The sequence below is a fragment of the Zootermopsis nevadensis genome, unplaced genomic scaffold, assembly GCF_977971745.1.
Source record: "Zootermopsis nevadensis isolate Lab colony 2312 unplaced genomic scaffold, Znev_1.0 Znev_ptg000024l, whole genome shotgun sequence".
NCBI lineage: Eukaryota > Metazoa > Arthropoda > Insecta > Blattodea > Termopsidae > Zootermopsis > Zootermopsis nevadensis.
Genome location: NW_028259156.1, coordinates 1,617,760 through 1,638,032, shown reverse-complemented (window position 1 = coordinate 1,638,032; position 20,273 = coordinate 1,617,760). Strand labels below are relative to the sequence as shown.

Here is a 20,273-nt window from a genome sequence, read left to right as displayed (position 1 = left end):
GATGCCATTCGAAAGTATTGATTTCTTTCCATTGAGGCCTTCACAGATGGCACGTCTTATCTTTGGTTCCGTATTTCTCCGGTAGACTGCGTCTTTGTGTTTGTACGTCGTGTCCTCGAGTAAATGTGAGGCAATATTTTCGATATATTTTGTTGACATTTGACATAGGACACCAATATGTTACCACAAGTTTGACGTGCGATCCGAATTCCACGCCTACCAAGCATTGCAAATAATGTATCAGAGATTTATATTCACATTTTTTGTGAGGCGATTTATATTAATAAATGACGTACCATAGTTCACGTACGTTTATTCCGATTCTTTCGTTACATGATACTTATTTATAGTGAGTTGGATTGGGTCATCGTTACGCATGAATCTGCTACGTATTTGCGTCGACATCTACACTGCATCAATTTTGCAAGAAACAATTCTTGTGTAAACATTTTGTAGTTTTAGACGTCTTATCATGTATTACACGCATATAATCACTATTTGTGTTATATGGGGAATGTGTGAGCGCGTAATATCGTTATTGGTAAGTGGTCGTGGCCGATTTTACGCATCCTCCACCTCACGACTTTGATGCCTTCGTGCGAATTTATAAAAAGCGATAAGGCATTATATAGTATGAATATCATTAACTTAACTGTGGCATGACGTCCATACAAAATTTCAACAATTTTTGAGCATCCATTCGCTTTTTCCAAAATTCGTGCGCACGCAGTCAATTTGCACTGACCGAGATTACCCCGCTTTGGTTGGTTTCGGTTAGGTTAGGTTAGGTTAGGTTAGGTTAGGTTAGGTTAGTGGGGCACCTGCGCAGACGTTGTTGCGCAGTGCAGTCATATGACGTGCGCATGTGAGGGAACCTTGAGCTAGTTATGGTCAGTTTTAAATTATTTAACAACCAAAAATACGATTCCGTCACTTTAAAGAGAATATTATTTTCTGGGTTCCACTTTCATACCTAAATTAAACATTTTACAAGGATATTATATTGGACACATACTTTCAGTAATTGCAAGTACACCAATCACTTATCACTTAAATATAATTTATAGAATATTTCATTTTGGAAGTATATATGTTGTCACACGAAGAAAAATTTATTTAAAGATTTATTTAATTTTTTTATTACATTACATATAATTACTACAGTGACCCCATTCATCGGTATAAAGAATAAATGTTCTCAGATTACATAGATCCAGCTTCTGCAGATAAGCGATATCTGTATATAATTTACGTGTTACTAACTCGTACAAAAGTCTTTACTGAGTACACATGGCATGCAAATGTCCTTTCACTGAAGTCGTATGTCCCAATTTGACGAACCGCACAAATTCTTGCATGTTATGTTGGATTGGTGTTTCACTTATTTCTATTCTCACACTTCAACGAGAAGACATCCTTGCACTCAGATTCACTGTATGTAGCACCCGTTAATATCTGATTGAACGGTAGCAATTACTCGTGTTAATGGTCCGGAAGAACTGTATTTCTAGAGCACAAAGGTACGTTGATACTGACCGAAATAAATCAAATGATTCCAACCGTAGTATAATGGCGACTGTTCAATCTGGACCAGCCGACTGTTCCAAGACAGAATCAAAACTGACTGACTTCTGATTGGTCCTCGATGCCATTCGAAAGTATTGATTTCTTTCCATTGAGGCCTTCACAGACGGCACGTCTTATCTTTGGTTCCGTATTTCTCCGGTAGACTGCGTCTTTGTGTTTGTACGTCGTGTCCTCCAGTAAATGTGAGGCAATATTTTCGATTTATTTTGTTGACATTTGACATAGGACACCAATATGTTACCACAAGTTTGACGTGCGATCCGAATTCCACGCCTACCAAACATTGCAAATAATGTATCAGAGATTTATATTCACATTTTTTGTGAGGCGATTTATATTAATAAATGACGTACCATAGTTTACGTACGTTTATTCCGATTCTTTCGTTACATGATACTTATTTATAGTGAGTTGGATTGGGTCATCGTTACGCATGAATCTGCTACGTATTTGCGTCGACATCTACACTGCATCAATTTTGCAAGAAACAATTCTTGTGTAAACATTTTGTAGTTTTAGACGTTTTATCATGTATTACACGCATATAATCACTATTTGTGTTATATGGGGAATGTGTGAGCGCGTAATATCGTTATTGGTAAGTGGTCGTGGCCGATTTTGCGCATCCTCCACCTCACGAATTTGATGCCTTCGTGCGAATTTATAAAAAGCGATAAGGCATTATATAGTATGAATATCATTAACTTACCTGTGGCATGACGCCCATACAAAATTTCAACAATTTTTGAGCATCCATTCGCTTTTTCCAAAATTCGTGCGCACGCAGCCAATTTGCACTCATCGAGATTACCCCTGCTTTGGTTGGTTTCCGTTAGGTTAGGTTAGGTTAGTTGGGCATCTGTGGAAAATTAGTATGTGTAAAGGAAACATTGATTTATATTCGTCACTATATTTCAACCATCTTGAATAAATATATTCTGAGGGAAAAAATGTGGGGCATTATTTAATGAGCGACCCTCGTATGATTTCTACTTCTCTTCAACAGGGTATATTACGATGTGTATATCTTATTGCCTTCTTAACAATTCACGCCGTCTCCTTTTTGATGTTTTTATTACAAAGAAAAATTTATAGACTGGATTCTTCTATGTCACCTTACAGCATTTAAGTCTACATTTATATCTAATCATTGCCAGAAACTGGGTAATTTTAAGCAAAATTTGAGCCTAAATTTATCACAGACGTTGTTCGTACTATTTACGTTTCACAAAACCTATATACGTTTCAGACATTGTTGATCACATGATAAGAAACTTAATAATGAGAACTTTATTAATATTTTCTTACATGAAACTTCTCGCACAGTTTTTTTGTGTCGATATTAGACAACTCCCAACTGTGTGTTGAACATATATCGACTAAAGGAGGTTGCTCATGTATTGATTTTTGGAGACTACGTAGTCAGTTGTGACATCTAGCGACGCTATCACGAACCAGTAGCATGTAATACAATCTCTTCGATTCTAATTGACTTTTGTACACAATAAGTGTTACCAGCTGTTATTACGACCGCGAAATTTGTAAATTCTGTATGTATTTATGTTAGTTTGTGGTTTATTTAAAGACGTTGTCGGACTGTGTAGCGTCGAATGATTTAATGAATAAATAAACATGAATTTGAAATTATATGTAAGAGGGTTACATATACAGTTTGCATAAGCGGCGACTGATCTTTGCCTTTACAGATTCTGCAATTTGTGAAGTTTTACATCAAACTTCTTAGGCCTATAGTAACCAGATAAGAAGCAATATATTTTCTTCAAAAATTATGCTGTACTTTGGAGCTAGTGAAATATTTTAAATGTTACATGTAACGTGTTTTAATTTAATGTATTAATTCATAAATTACAGTAACATAACTAGTAATTATTCTGTTACGTGCAGCTGCAAGATTATATTTTCAGCAAATTGTGATGAATTACCGAAGTATCTAAACCCACTAAGACCACAACTGAAAACAACTTTCCGATCGTGTTTAACCCTTTGAAGCCGAAGCTCGTCTGAATATTATTTATGAATTCAGTCCGTACCGCGAAGAAAACACTACACCTCACCATTACGAAAATCAGCTGGTTAACCCTTTGAAGCCGAAGCTCGTCTTCATAATATTTACGAATCCAGACCGTACCGCGAAGAAAACACTTCACTTAACCATTAGAAGTCGAATCAGGCGGTACCACATAAGATTTAACAAAAGAACATCCCGGTCAAAGCCTTAAAGACTCGACCTTGAGTACACAGAAACAGATGTGAGGTTAAGTTTCTATTTTGTCCTTCACAGGTTGTGTTTACAACTCGTGATGGACCGTCTACACGTGTCTGTGAAATGACTATTGCGTACAGCCCACATGATAGTCACAATGCAAACTGATGCTTCTGAACGTAGCCTGCTATACACAGAAGGGTAAACAGACTTTAAACTAAACCTTCATTTAATCGGCTAACATTTCACTAAGAATAAAGTAGCGTTATAGATAAATATAATTCAGTTTCTTCATTAGAACCTTTGTCACTATAAAACTGGTAATAAATATATATCTTTATATTAAACAGATGCAAGTAAAATCAAAATTAAACCAAATATATAAGCGATAATCGAGAGGGTGGCCTTGAACGTGCGTAGAATTAGCTTTATTCGAGTTACAGTTTAATTTGGCGCCAAAATGAGTAGCAGTCTGGTCGCTCTAGTATTTTCATAGTTTGTGAGGTAGATGGCAGTAGAAGCTTAATTGATAGGGCCTCAGAAAGTTTTCGCAGAGCAATTGCAGCGCGTTCGTATTTCTATACGAATATTTTATTTAAAGAGTTAGAAATAAATGGTTTTAGTCTTAAAAGAATTACATGTTTTAGGCATATAAGGTGCCAGAATTACGATAGGCCGTAATTGAAGTAGGGTTATGTGATACCTATTTAAAATAAATATATGGTGCGGATTATATTGGATTGATCTGGACAAAAAAAATACTTATTCTATACAAAAAGCAATTCGATGGTTTTGATGATAAAAATAGTATGTGGGCGACATGACATCAGTATGTTAAAATTCTGTGCAAATTTACGTATTTGTACTCAGTTCGGACGAAATATTTTATGTTCTCCGGTTTCAAATTCAGGTTATGTTTGCTCAAATGATTAATGTTAATAAAGATATTCATTAAGATTCGAGGTGTTAATAAATGTTTCTCGTTGCCAAAGAGTGCCGAGTTTAAGAGAATACGTACGTGTTTTATGTAGACATATGTTTGAGAAGAAGCCTATTCGAAATAATTTATTTGAACATTGTGTTAAGCCGTGTTTGTCTTTTGTAATGCAATAATCAAATAGAATACTCAGACCAGTGCTGAAAGTTTGTCATTATAATCAAGTTGTCACGCTGGTTAATAGACTAGAAGCCCGGCAACTCTTAGGACGTTCCGAAAATGACCAGAAGAATGGGCTTAATAATATATAATGTAGCGTAATTTACACTGAACTGCATTGAACGTTAGAAATGTATCAGTTTTATCCAGAAAAAAAAATACATGACACTGGAGTCCGTCTATAGGCTATACTTGTTCACAAAGATATTTTTGTTACTATCAACAGTGTAATTAGGTCACTATAAACCAAATAGAACAAGTGTTCATCTTGAGAAGCTGATAGTCGACCAGCTAGTCAACAAATTCCCAGCCTTTTATAAAACCACCAATGTTTATTACCGTGTTCATAATATGATTTTTTTAAACCAATTTTAAACCATTTTGATTAATTTATTTAATTTCCCTGTTGGTACTGATGATGACGTCTAGAGGTTGAAACGCGTCTTTTTTATACTGTTAATAGTTTTTTTTGCTTATATTTTGTTCATAATAGCCCTCACTTGTCTCTGTCCTGAGTCAGATTAAAATAGCCTATTCGATAATATATTTTATATCCTTTTTAATATTATCCTCCATGATATTTTTTACAGGGAGCTTTTGTTATAAAAATCCAACACCCAAGTTGTGGGACTGCCTCTTCTCTGTTGTCCTCGACCGCTTATTTAATGTGTACTTGTTTTTGTGACGTGCTACATGTCTCTCCCATCTCGTTCTCTAATAGTATTTGACTAGACGTAGCCACCGAATACGACTTTAATCAAAAACTGCATCTTTCGTACACCTCAGTTTGGTTCGAATATTCTCCTACGAAATTTGTTCTTACAAATCTCAGTTTAATTTTCTTTCCAAGTTTTACACCCATGTTAACCAGCACGTAGAACTATAATTTATGTATAGTTTAAACCTTAAGGTTTTCTGACGTCACAAAGGAAACGAAAATGGAAAGTTGCGTCATATTGTGATATAATAAATATATATTATTTAAATCTTGTCCGTCTAATCACAATAAATTCTTATTAAATATTAATAATATTAAATAATATATAAAGGAAAAGAAGTATTTTAGATATGTCTGAATGCTTTAGAACTTATCCGTATTGAAATTCGGCGCATTGACTAATCTTAATAGACATACGCCTTTGACTTCAATGTAAATTTGAACGTCATAGAAAAAAATATAATTAATGACGAAAATCACGTTCATTCATTAGCAAGTTAAACGAATGTGTGGGCTTATAAGATCTGTCGAAACAGAACGTGTGTTGTTGCCCCACGGGATTCTGACTGAGACAAATTGCGCGTCTCTAAACGATGTGTTTTATGGCATGGGATTTGTAGAAGGGATGAAGTTTCGAGTGGAAACGAACTGGCTCTACGTGTGGAAGGTTGTGGGATTCGAGGCGATCCTGAGCTCTCATCTTCATGCGGCACACTCGCTGTCGGTTCATGTTTTGAGGTCGCTTAGTTCAGAAATTCTGAACTCAGCCCTGACGGACTGAATTTTACCAACACGAAGCAAAGCCTTGACCAAAATAACGTCTGATTACGACGTGAATAAGATAAACGCACATAAACGTCGTTCTTTCCGAGCTTTCGTCTGTCCACGTGTTTACATTTAATAAGCGTTGTACGGATTTTGACGAAACTTGGTATGAAAGTTACGTCATTGAAGATCATTCCCATATCGTACTTTTTAATTCCTTCAGACAGTAACACCAATCCTTAAACAAAGTAATGGAAATATAACAACACAAAATATCGTACAGTGTGTGTCAAGGTAATTTTTATCATACAGAAGAAAATGTGGATCTTGAAATATGTTCTTCGATAAAGATAACTAATGAACCTTTGGAGTTAAGGATGTGAAATTTTGTAGGGATATGGATAATTAATATACCTACAAATTAAGTGTGAAATATTATTTGTAATTCAGTAAGTAGAAACATGGCGGCGGTGCGAATCTGTAGCAAGCAAAAATACAAAACTTCGATCTCATTGAGATTTGATCGTATTATTCAGCTAAGTACTACTCAGAACTTCATTTAATTAATTATTCTTGTCCGTCTAATCACAATTTAAAATTTAAAATTAAAATTAAGATAATTAAAATATCATGTGATGTCCCTATCGAAACATTCTATTTACATTTAGAACATTTTAAATTGTGATTAGACGGACAAGAATAATTAATTAAATATATTTTTTCACAATATGACGCAACTATATCATCTCAGAACTTCATGTTAAGTGTATACATGCCTGTGTATGAGACTACACGCAAAAAATTGATGAAGTTATCAGCCGGATACAACGCGAGAGTTCGAATTTTGTTTTGTTAATTTATTTGGTCGTAATTTGTAGTTTACCTACAATATTCATTAAACATACAGCAATTAACCAATGTGTCCAAAATATCTCCGAAATGTCGTATTTTTTTAAAAAATACTCGAGACTACGAACGTTGTCCAGAGATTTAATTGTATCAATAATACATAATCGTCGCAAACCTTCAGATGTAATATTAGATGATTATTACAAATCATGAAGTCCGGAATAACCCGTCCAATTCAGAGACGCATTAAGTCATTCGTAATATTTTATGGTAAAGTCTGAAGGTTTAATTTTAAATGTTTTTATATGAATTGGAATTGAAGGCTGATTTAAGTCTGTGACTCTGTGTGGCTTCAGTACCAAAGACGCCTTCAAATTGTCCATCTTGTGGTTAGTAGAACGTAGGGTGCAGCTCGCAGGGGTGGAAATCCATTATCTCTGTGTTCGGGGTGCCCTTTCGTCACAAAAGAAGGGGGGGATTCTCTTTGTTATACCTGGCTTTTATTTTAATTAAGGGGCGAGACGACATCCATTGTGTCACACGTCCATCTCCGTGATAGATGGCATCCCGGCTTGCATCACCAACACGGGCGCATGCGCGTGACTGTGCACTTTCTACAACAGTTCCGGCATCGGACTGAAGATGGCTCTGTCAGCAAGTCCTCACGTCTCATTTCCGAGTCATTATCAGCCACCCCTCGTCACGCCACGTGACTCAAATTACTGCTGTCAACTGTTTCAATTTATAGACACCCACATGCAATAGTCGTGTGGAAAATAAACATTGTTGCTGTGTAATTGTTGTTGATTTAACGGCTAGGTCACGGAGGGGGGGGGGGAAATTAACTGTGAAATTACGACACCATGAAATGATTGTTAAGACATTTGAAACAATGTTCTCCAAGGTTTAACGTGTTCGACTGCTCTGGAAATCATTGGAGAGCCCAAATATATTTTCACAGACACTTCGAGGAACTTTGTAGTTGATAACAGTATTCATGAAGAGGTTATGGTCTGATGGAGAGTTCAAGAAAGTTTCTGTTACGTATTTCAAAGATGAAAATTGCGAGACCAAGAACGAGAAGGAAGGTGATATTATAATCGTCTGGAGTGGGTTAAACTGAACGAGGGTTAATCTATTTTGACATTAGTGTTCGTAGACCAGGGAAGCAGCCGATTTTAGCAACTGCAAAGGAGTAAATTGCCATAAATTTGCAATTAGAAAACATCAGTTTTGTTGATTCATATTGTCATCAACGAGCTACTGTCAGGACTTTACTCAATATCCTGTGGATCCAAAACTTCGTTCCTAGCTTACAGTCATTTGTTTATATTTGTGTTTCGTCCTTTCAACTTTTAACGAATTGACAGATCTTCGCACAAACTCATACATTTTAATTTTCTACAGTCTATAATAACAATATGGCGGACGCGCGAATTTCATCTTACCAGACCCTATGAGATTCTAAAATGATATACGGTAACATATCATTGAAATATATTCAACTTTATTCAGATTTTTATTTTTATAAATTACAAAACAACAACATGGCAGCTCTGCGAATAGATAATTTAGCCTCCAATTTTGACAGCTATAAGAAATGAACCATTGAAACTGTAAATGTGAATCTTCGTATTGAGATAGAATGTGTACATGGAAAACCTAAAATGTCTGTAATACGTGACTTACGAGCACATTATGCTTACGCTAAAGGCTGACAAATTTAAATATTTAAAAGCTTGTGTGGTTATGAATCGGGTTAAATGTTTTCTGCAAAGAAACACTAAAAGTCGCGAAAACTTTAGCTAAATACGCTGAGTTTAAATTCGCTTTAACCTTCTGTCTTCTCGTTTTTATATTCACATAAAAAAATTCCATCCCTGCAACCAGTCTGAGAATCTGATAGTCTCTCAGCTGTTCAAAAGGTTCCCATACTCTTTATGGTGCCCTGAGTTTTATTACCGTGTTCATAACAGCCGGCCAATAGTCATCCTGAAATTCGGTTCACACCCTCTCATAACCTATCTCTTTAAGATTCGTTTTAATATTATCTTTCCTTCTATACAAGGTCTCCAAAATTATCTAATCCTCGTAGGTTTTCAACCTGTATTCTGTAGGCTTCTCTATTGTTTGTTATGGGAACTATAGTAATTGTTTTTCCATGACTCGATCACCATTTTAATTATTTTTGGTGAAGAATGATTACAAATTACCTACGGTTCTTCGTTTTACGCATTTTTCTCGGGTCTCCTGTCGTGTTATCGTTCTTAGGTCCAAATATTCTCCTTAAAACTGTGTACTATAACTGAAATAAAATGGACCATACTGCTACAAAGAAGAGAGTGGAAGATTGTGTAGAAAGAATGGATAACATTATATTATTTGAGGGTGGCAATAGATTGATCTGTACGAAAATGTAGGTTACATAACAAAATATTGGGGGGAGGGGTGTTTCTGAGGCTCGTAAACATACCTAATTGGGTACTCCATGAGGATTTGCAAGAAGGAGGAGATTAAGATGAAAATCAGTGGAAAATTTGTTCAGGGTGACTTAGATTTGATACACTAGCTATTGGATTGGATTGGATTGGATCGGATCCAACTTCATCAGAATTAGATTAGAAGTCTGTCGAGAACACGGTAATGAATGTTTTGGTTTTACATAAGGCGAGAAATTTCTTGGTGTTTTGAGGTATTAAGAACTTCTTACGTTCCGTACATTTCTCTGGCTTAGTCAACGAACTGTCATTCGTAAACTGTCACTACACCTGTTTATAAAATATAAAGGAATTTTATAACCAAACGTTGCGGTAGAATTCTTTCGTATTCCGGACTTTTTGGATTCAAGTCCGGGTCCGGAAACTGCCGGACCTCAGATCTCGTGTCGCTTTCTTCAGTCCCTCAGTGCTTTTGTCTTTTTGTCTAAGCTGAACAGATGTAGCTTAAGATTTTACGAAATTATATATTCGGAATATACTTAACAATCGTGAATCTGATTGTAATATTGCGAAAATGTTTTCCGGTTCTTACCGGAGGCTGAAGCCTGGATAGGCCTATAATAAATCTGTTTGAATATAAAAAAAATGACGATGACATTGAAGAATACCAGAATGTGTGAAGAAGTCGGGTTTACCAGATGGCAGGCTACACATTACCGACAAGAGTTTTCTACTATTGATCTTGAGGAAAGTCAAAAATGAGATGGTTGGACCGGCCTAATGGACCTAAATCTTGGAATGAAAAACAAGACTTTTTTCGGCCCGAAACGTCCATTGCTTCACATGAAGATTTAATGGTTTATATTGGAAGACAACAGCTTTGGTAGAGAGCTTCTTCAGAAATTGGTAGTGGTATAATTAGTAAAGAAATTTAAATCTTTTATTGAACCCGAATGTTCATTGCCGTGTTTACAAGAGCCCGTCAACGGTCCTGTCCTGTGCCAGATTAATCCAATTTTCAACAAGTAGTGTTTTCTCTCCAGGTTGTCCGACCAAGTTGGTTTGTCCATGCGTACTACATGCCTCGTCCATCATGTTCCGTATGTTCTCAGACACAATGATTCCTGCTTTTGTCAATATTTGATGTCAATAATTTTTAAGTTGTAAATCAGAATTAATTCCGCTAAAGCCTCGGGGATGAAAAGTCTGCAGAACGAGATCTGCGAACTGTCCTTAATAAAATAAAGAGATCAAACTTTGTACTTCATTTTTTTTTCTGTCCTCGCCAAATTTCATCAAATTATCTTCTGATTTTATTCTGGTGACTTAGAGCAATACGAGATTGGAATGTAGTATATGAGTTTGTGAAATATGTCTGACATTAAAATTTCAATGTGCGCATTCTGTTTACAATTTCCCCTTAAATATGTCGAAGGAAAAGGCATCCAATTCTGTTGTTCTGATCGTGGAGCTTAACTGCGTACTTATTAATACCACATGACGAAATTTGCCTCTGGTTTATGTTAAACAATTTGACCTTGTAGATCTTCAGAGTTGTCCTGTTAGTACTGATCTACAGTGCACGTAAACTGAAACAATTTCGTGCCTTATTATTTACGGTACAGAAAAATAACCCTACGAGTATGCCTAAATGTTAACATTCTTAGATAAATATGACATTTTTAAGTCGTAAACACAAAGTAATTAAGTTATTTTACAGGGATAATAAATAAAATCTCCAAAAAAAAAAATAATCTGCACATTTACACACTCAAAAGCTAAAATAAATTAAACAAGCCAGAACCTGGGATTACATCGTAATAGTCCTGGTGCAATGGTCAGAATTTGATCCTTAACCCTTAATCGAATCGAGCATCGTGATTAATGTAGCACGCATGGACTAGGTGATGATTCATGGTCGATGAGATCGCTTCAAAGACCAACATGCATACGAGAATATTATAAAAAATTGTTTTAAATACATAGAGTGGGAAGATGAGGGTAGTGTTCAGAGACTGTTTCTTGTGAAGACTGTAATGTATCCCATAAAATTGAAGATGGTTTTACATTGGCGTAAATTAAGAGATTGGAGGAAAGTAAATAATAATTAATAATTATAATGAAATAAGATTAGTTGAGGATATCTAAAGAAGTAATTGGTATCTGTAGTCTACAAATTGTAACACTACACGAAAATGTAAATTTCGCTTCAGTAAAATTTCCACAAGATTTGCATCAGCAGCGAGTGAGATAGGCGCGCGGTTAGAACCTGAGAGTAGTCAAACGGGGACAATCCGCACGTCATTTCGTGTGCGGGCTGACGTTTGACTTCAGGTGTCTGAGTATCGTCCATCTGTAGCAGTGGTTAATATGAGTTTTGCATTCAGACAATTGCGAGTTCGATGCTGACAGGTGTTAAAATTACTGAACGATATTTATTAGATTTGAGATTGTTTACGGCTTTGAGGATGATCTTGGTTTTGGCAAAGTTTAATCTCCTCGGTAAATACCAACACTTTGGAGGAACATACTGTCTCAATCTTCAGAGCTGAAGTGGTAATGCTTCAGTTCTCAGCATCGTCACAGTAGTCCTGAAGGTAGAAACATAAGAACATGTCATGCAAATTGTATACCTAGAGTAGGCTGTAATTACATTTCAATGAGGACGTATCAAACCGTGACACCTGAGACAGCGAAATATTAAGACCCATTACAACGATTAATGATTGTGAAATTACAACAATACGAAATTCCGTATCGATATCGGAAACTTTCATATCGATATCGAACGGTTTTATCGCTTGAAAGCTTTCTAAATTGACATTTACCGAATTACGACCTAAACTGTACTCTTTATTTAAAGCGTTTTTTGCTAAATTAAGTCAAATAATTCAGTGTTCAACCCTGCAAATTACTTTTATTAAAATTATGCAATTTCTATTATATATTTCTTTCTTCCCATAACCTAAAAAAAATCTCTCTAAATCTTCTGCTGTGGAATGAATTCCGAAGGTGACTGACTTCTTCAAAGCCCTGATGACTCACGAAACGTCGATTAACTTTTACCAGACGGTGCAACAACCCAGAATACAGCCACCTTCGTACTCGTCGCCTTGAGAACCTAAAATCTCACTTGTCTTAGGTATTGCCTAATAAATATTAGTAAGAACATTAAGCTACCAAAATATTATGCGATGTATCGATAAGGCTTGTGCTAAATACGTATCGATATGTGATTTTTTTATCGTATCGTATAATATGGATTTGCGTATATCAGCTGACATTTATGCAACCGCTAATTGTCGCAATTATCACGTCCTTCGTCTGCTTCTTAACCAATTACACTCCGGACTGAGAGACGCCGTTATAACAAATTTTGGCATTAATGGAATAATCTGGAACTCCGGTACTAGATATCATTTTCTTGGCAATATCCAGCGTGCCCCACAATATCCGCAGAGGAACGTTGCCTCCCCTGTTATGGCGGATTTTTATTGGGTCGTTCCACGAGTCCTCGCGGAGTTTTAAAACTGCCGGCGTTGGAACCTGTTTTAATGCTCCTTGCTATTATTGAGCACTGAATCTTTCTAACTAAACTTCCAAGCATCCGAATAATGGTTATTGCATTGCGTTTTATAAACCCCGCCATTGTACGCTACGTCAGATAAAGCAGGATTTATAATCGCAGTGGACGAGCTGAAAGGCGCTCTGTTTAACACACAAGGGCCCAAAGTACCTTTCACAGAACATCAGTATTGAATTCCCTGTAAGCCGTGTGAGACATTTTAAGCAACAACACACAAAATTTGAAATATATAGAATCGCGGAACTGCATTAAGAGTCAACAGAAACTTAAATGGCTCGTTTCTAGAATTCAGTGTAGAAGACACGTAATTGCTCAGTTAGTACAATTTAGTACATAAATTTAATAAAAATAAAAGTAAGGCTGTCCCACTATACGCCACGTAGGCGCTTAGGGGGAGAGGCGGTATAGCTCCTACTCATTCTCGACCTCGGCACTAGATGGGGGTGAGTGGTCAGCTTCACACCTCGGCCGTGTTTTACCCACCGGGAAAGAACCCCGGTACCCATTGGATAGGAGACTGGGTGGGACCCAGAGCCGGTCTAGATTCAGAGGATAGAGGAAAAATCCTCTGCCCCCGTCGGGGACCGAATAATAAAAAGTATTTGATATAAATAAATGTAATACATCAATATAAATTGCTTCAGAATTTATAAGCAAAAATAATAAAATCACTTCATTAGCAACTTAGAAAATTCTAAATTTTGGGGGGAAAAGCTTTGGCCCATTAGGTAGTACACTTCTAATTTAACATTCCCTTTGCTATTCCGAAGAAAATAAATGAAAAGATATCAATCACTAATGTTCCTGTGTGAGATTTGAGGTTCTCAAGGCGGTGAAGATGTAGATGTTGGTTTTTTTGGGATTGTACGTACACACCAAGGTTTCGGAGGAAATTATTGTCTCCATTCTCAGATCCCAAATAATTTTCACAGTTTGAAGATGATTGTCTCCTACAAATGTTCGCATTTGTTTTGTATGAGTGTGGAAAGTAGGTTCTTATTTAAAGAGAAGGGCATGAATTATATATATATATATATATATATATATATATATATTTTAATAAATCTGCTCAGAGAAATAGTCACCGAAGGATTTAGGGAAAATTAACGTCTCTAACATGAAATTTACTCGCTTACGAAGATGAATTACTGTTGTGAACACTGAATTTTGGTGATGGAACCTCTCGTAAAATGATCATTTGAAAGACCGAGTTGGAGATAGTAAAATAAGCCTAGAGGCCTACAGAGTAGGCTGGATCACGAAGACATCGGTTATGAGGGGCTCAGGCGTTTGATATAAGTCGTGTTGAACCTTCGATTTCTAATATCAGTAAATTAGTTTGTTACTAACGTGACTACTCGCATATTAGTCGGCGATATTTCGTTCCCTAACTAACAATTTAGAATTTTTACGCCGTAGCAATACGTAGAGTAGCTCTGTGACTCATTTAACCTCCAGTATACTACGAAGATTTTTCAGGAATGGGTGGAGCTCTACCTCCAATCTGTTCTAACTCCCCCTAGTGGCGTGTGGAGTCAGAACTTTGCGTATGACAGCAAAATTTATTTCAGTTGCTGAAAGCTAAGAGCTTTGCAGGTTTAATCTAAAACTTACAGCTGAAATCTTGCAGATGGATTTCATTTGGATTAATCTGTGTCTGTCAGAAACCTTAAAAGCGAATAAGTATACTCCAGCTTGGGGTACACGCATTTTTAAAAACATCTTGTTGGCGATTTGACGTTTACCTTCGTACTGATTTATTATTAATACAACTCCAGCTATGAGACAACTCAGATTTATTCGTCTTCATATCATAAAGGACCCAGGATATCTGAGTTACTATAATGACAGCCATCTTAATTGCCACGAGAACCTTAAATTTTACAGAAATTAAGTGGTTTTTACAATTCTTTCATGAAACACTGCAATATAAAATCTAATTAAAACCGGATTATCCGTATTGGATTTCATTTATTCTTTCGTACGGTGAAAATTGGTCACGGTTTACGTTTCAAATAATATTGCCACAAATAACAAAAAATAAATTTAATAGACTGACGTGCTGTTATAATAACACAAATGTATAACGTGCTCAAAGTTTAGAAATGGCCACTGTCCATTAAGATGGCAGATGGCAACCAAGAATAAAGTCATCTTTCTACTCACCTCCGTGAGAACCTCAAATCTTACAATGTCTAATAGAACCGGGTCGTAATGAATCATTTTTCATCAGAGAACAAGGTAGAATGTGATCTTTTGAGCAAGTTTCCAAATTGTGATCCTTTTATATTCATTGTTCTTCGTTTATAGAGGGCAGAAATGTGTTCTTGCAGAAGTAGAGACAATGTAACACTTTAAAGAAAACGTAAGTTACAGGCCTGCGTATATTTTGTATCTTATATCGTTGTTTTATGGACTGTAAGGTTTATGAGAACAATTTTATTGTAAAAGTAACGTGGACATTAGATTCGCTGACACAAACTCAAATCAAATTCCCGTGACAACGTTTACATTAGACTGCCAATACTACGTTTAATCGAAATCCGTCCAGTAATTACAAAAGGAGATACAATTCCCATTACACGTTCATTTGGTTAGTTTCTTACTAAAAAACACATGAAACTGTTTGTTTTACAGTGAGTCTAGATTTCCGTCTTCTGCTTTGTTGCGCTGTGAAGATGTGAACTGACATTTTATATGTGTTTTTTGCCTCCCTTGAGAACCTGAAATCTCACCAAATACACAATGTATCTTAACTAAACGTTCCGTGTTGGAGAAAATCATTGAACGGCCCCAAGCAAACTCCAGCCTGCATATTAGTGTTGGATATGACGTCACATGAATCAGACTCATGGTATCATGGTTCAGCTGCCATTTCGTGATCTCAATAAGCTTTCTCTGTCAGGATTAGAGGGCTTATGTGGGGGAGGGGGGGGGGTCTTGGAACAGCTGCTTCAGTGTGATGGATGCTGTATTAACACCAGGGGGCGTCTGTAGATAGACTTGCATATTAACAGCTTCGTTTGTGGTTAGCAGGGGCTCGTCACCAGGAAGCAGAGGGTATATTATCACAGGCATTGGTGTTGCCGTTGATGATTGGACAATGTTGAGAAAATTACGAGAGTACAGCAATTGTGGCTGATACTATTAATCGAATATTAGTTTTAGCAAAATGATTAATTTACAGATTAATTGGGCTAGTTTCAGATTCTTTCATTTATACACACTTCTCCAAAGCGTTCATGTATTCCAAATAACCAGTCGGTCTATGAATATTTTACGGCTGTGCCACACCCAACGGGGGTTTGTCGCCGGCGTCTCACGGGGTATGTCTGGGTCAACTTCTAGGGCAGTCCATGTGGAGTTTACATGTATCTCTTCAAAGACTTACGATTTTCCATTGCCAATATTATTCCATCTTTGCCCCATATTCACTCTTAATATCACATTGGAGATGGACAATGGTCCAGTTTTGCAGAAACGTATCTCACTCAATTCTAGCTACGAGGGAAATAAAACTTAAACGAACATTCGACGTAATGTCGTTAAATATTCAATTAATCGACTTACATTCTGAGGAGATAATTCATACTGTCTTAAAGTGTGGCACTTAGTAAATTAGTAGGAGAATTATCTAAGCAGTGACCACACTATGTAGTGATAATTCCATTAAATATTGCACCGTTGTCAATCAAACCGCCATATTGTGTATTATTTGAAATTATTTGATGTAAGTTCGATGTTAATCGTGTCCCTTGTTACCACGCCATGGAGCGTCCTCGGGTTTCGGGAGGATGAGACGAGATTGAGATATAGATGACAGCTGAGAATATACTGAATAACCAGTCACGGAGAGCCGATAAGGGGTAGTTCTTCAAATTGGCAGATAGGTGAGGGCTAACAATTCCTCACCGTAAAGAAACAAGTTACGGAATGTTATTCAAGGCCTCGAACTTGGATTGAGGGCTTTTTTGAGGACGTCAATGAACCTTGGGGTTTTATGAAAGGCGAGCAATTTCCTGAATAGTTGAACGTGAGTTGGCATCTCAGGAAAGATTGTTCTTCGTGGAATGAGTCAGCGAGCGGGCTACTTAGTTAGTTGCTGTAAATTACTTGCCCGAAGTACCGCTGTGAATCATTTGTTGCGAGTGTAACACTGACTCTGGTTCAAACTCAAGTTACTTCTGTACTGGTCTACGAGTATAGTTTATACAACCGTGTTAGCTTTGAGGTTCTCAAGGCGGTGAATTTATCGACGTTGGGCCTTTAACTTGTACGAGGTAGGTAGATATTAATATAAATGTTTCGGATAAAAATATACATCCATCTTCAAAGATGAAGACGTGGACCATTGTGTCATGTTAACAATTCTGTTATTAATCCAGAGAAGACACATTTCGTTAGCATTTGACTTACAGGCGCTCTTAAATACACTGTCGTCTGTAGCTTCTTCGTGTTAAACGATAAAATATGTGAATCCCACGTAACCTCTTTATACATCTAGTAACAGTCATCGTTCGATTTAAGCTGATATATGAAGATTATTTAAATTATTCTAGATTACTCAATGGACCGACCGTGTTTATTCCGAAGCAACTATATGCATTGTTTGCATCGGCGCATTTATAATCCTTAATATGGGGTAAAACTTGTCGTCTGCATTGATGTCAAAAGTTCTACTGAGACGGGGAAGGTTACCAGTAACATTTTGAGCAAACAGAGGTTGGTAGAACTGAGATTCTAAACCTCGAAGGCTTAAGGTGAACATAACGTGAAGATTGGTTGCAAGCTACAGGACCATCACATAACTTTATTAGAAGAAATATCGATAGTATTAGAGTCGTCTCTGTGAAAGCCAAATACCAGAAGGATTTCAACCAAGGATGTTTGTTGATAAAACATCTGTTGTCGACGAAGGAAAAACAGAGACGCGAGGTTTCTGGATGACAGTGCGGAGTGAACGTGGAATGAGTGAGTGTTCTCTTAAAATTGAAAACGTCGGGCAACGCTTGTTTGATTTATTGATTACTTATTCATGCCAGTGCTACTGTTCGGTACCCAGAGGAGATCGATGTTTTCTGGTCCCATAGTAATATTAACGCTGTACCCTGTCCTATGCTATCCTTAAGTTCTGTTGACAGATTTCTTGCAACCTTTCACGTCATGAACCAGACTTGGGCCAACAGAGTTCATCATCTAAATTAGACCAAATTTAAAATATTTTGATTAAATTAATTAATTTCCCTGTTGCTACTGATGATGAACTGTTGAGGTTGAAACGCGTATGTACCTAGTGTCTTTTTTATAGTGTTAATAGTTGTTTGTTTATTTATTTTATATTCTCATACACTACGCGGTATACAAAGTTTTAAGATCAACTCGTAATGTTTTTGATGTCAAATGTGAACCGGGGCAAATCGTCCACTGTTATAACTTCTTGTACAGGAAAGAAAATTGTGATAATTCCAGAAGGAACAGAAATGCTGACCCCACATCTCTGAGAGATTTGAAGCCCTTCGTAGTTTTAAACTGCGTAAGTTTTCCTTCCCGTGTTTTTAACGGTGTAGTATTCATGTAATCCAACAGAGAAATTTGTGTCATTTGTTACCTCGCTGGTATTGTGGTCTTGTAACAAAATCAAATATCTTTTAAGATAAATTAGGAGTTCTCAATACGCGGCGCACGAGCCGCTTACAGCCCGCAGTTTCCTTTTTCGAGTACATATTTGTAATTCTATATCACCCTGAATGACGGAAATTGTTTGTTTTTTTGTTAATGCAGTCGGTATTTGGCAATAGGTCCACCTATTTCTGTGAGAAACTGTTTAGCTCGATGAAGAACCTGGTATTTAAAGGCTGACGTAGCAATGTAGTTTCAAATTTATCCCCGAATGTCGATTCTGTTAAAAGAAATGTTTTGAATAATACGTGAACCTGTTTGCAGCAGTTGTCTTAATGTAGTATAATTTGTAACAAAACTGCAATGGCCTTTCAGTGAATTGTCGTCTTATTTATAAACTTGCCTTCCGCGAGCCGATAACGTATCGTGAATGTGGTCCCAGGTCGGGATAAAGGATGAGAACCCCTGAGTAAAATATTCTAATAGTTTGCATATCTACTACGGTTACTGTTATTGTTATTATTATTATTGAATTTTGATAGGAAATCCTTCTGGAAAACGACCACTGGGCAGACCAAGAAATAGATGGGAAGATAACATCAAGATAGCTCTTTGGGAGGATGGCAAATGGATGGAGTTGGCTCGGGATCGTGGCCGGTGGCGGGATTTGGTGTTGTCGGTGTTGGCCCTGAGAGTTCTGCTACCTGGGGGTAAGTTATTATTATTAGTAGTAGTAGTAGTAGAATTATTGTTATTAGAAAACACTTATTATGCCTACTTAAGTACCCTAAACATTATGACTACATTAAATTAGTTTCGCATCGTTACAACCTTTGTAATTGCTGACTTATAAACAATACTCAAAAGCTAAACTTTTAAAGATCTCTTGCCACACAGCGGCCTTAAGAATTAAAACTGCGTGTGAATAGCTTTATAATTTGCAGTCGAAGCAAAATGCTATTAGATCAAGAAGGATCAGCTAGTAGCACAGGTTTGGAAAGGAAGAATTTCAACAACTGGACCTGGGCAAAGATGAAATTCGACATAGATCTTGAAGGAATAGGGCGATGACTCAGAATTGGGACCAGTGGCGGACTCTTGTAAAAACAGCAATGAATTTTCGGGTTCTGTAAAAGGCGGGAATTTTATTGGCTAGCTGCGCGACTATTGGCTGCTCAATGACTCTTCATCGTTGAGGTCTTTACCGTGTCTTAGGCTTTGCCTTGAGAAACTAGGTCAGGCCTCACACACCTCGCTGATGGTCGCTGGTCTCTTTTTGTCCGGAATCAAACCTGAGACCTGCCGAAACCGATCATCCTGTCCGACCTCTG

At 36.9% G+C, this 20,273-nt stretch overlaps 1 protein-coding gene across 6 annotated transcripts in view; it reads left to right on the top strand.

Moving 5' to 3' along the window:
* Positions 1-20,273, top strand: part of LOC110827843 (uncharacterized) — a 536,626-nt gene that overhangs the window by 380,288 nt on the left and 136,065 nt on the right. For 2 of the 6 annotated variants that reach the window (XR_002542483.2, XM_022059913.2), the window contains exons 1-2: positions 18,129-18,294; positions 19,485-19,652. Coding sequence is in view for 5 of the 6 variants with exons in the window: in XM_022059913.2 (XP_021915605.2) it covers positions 18,207-18,294; positions 19,485-19,652 (256 nt within the window). In the remaining variant the exon portion in view is untranslated. Of the gene's footprint in view, positions 1-17,525; positions 17,604-18,110; positions 18,295-19,484; positions 19,653-20,273 lie in introns of those variants that run through there. The other 4 variants (XM_087354894.1, XM_087354893.1, XM_087354895.1 and 1 more) reach the window with 3 other exon arrangements.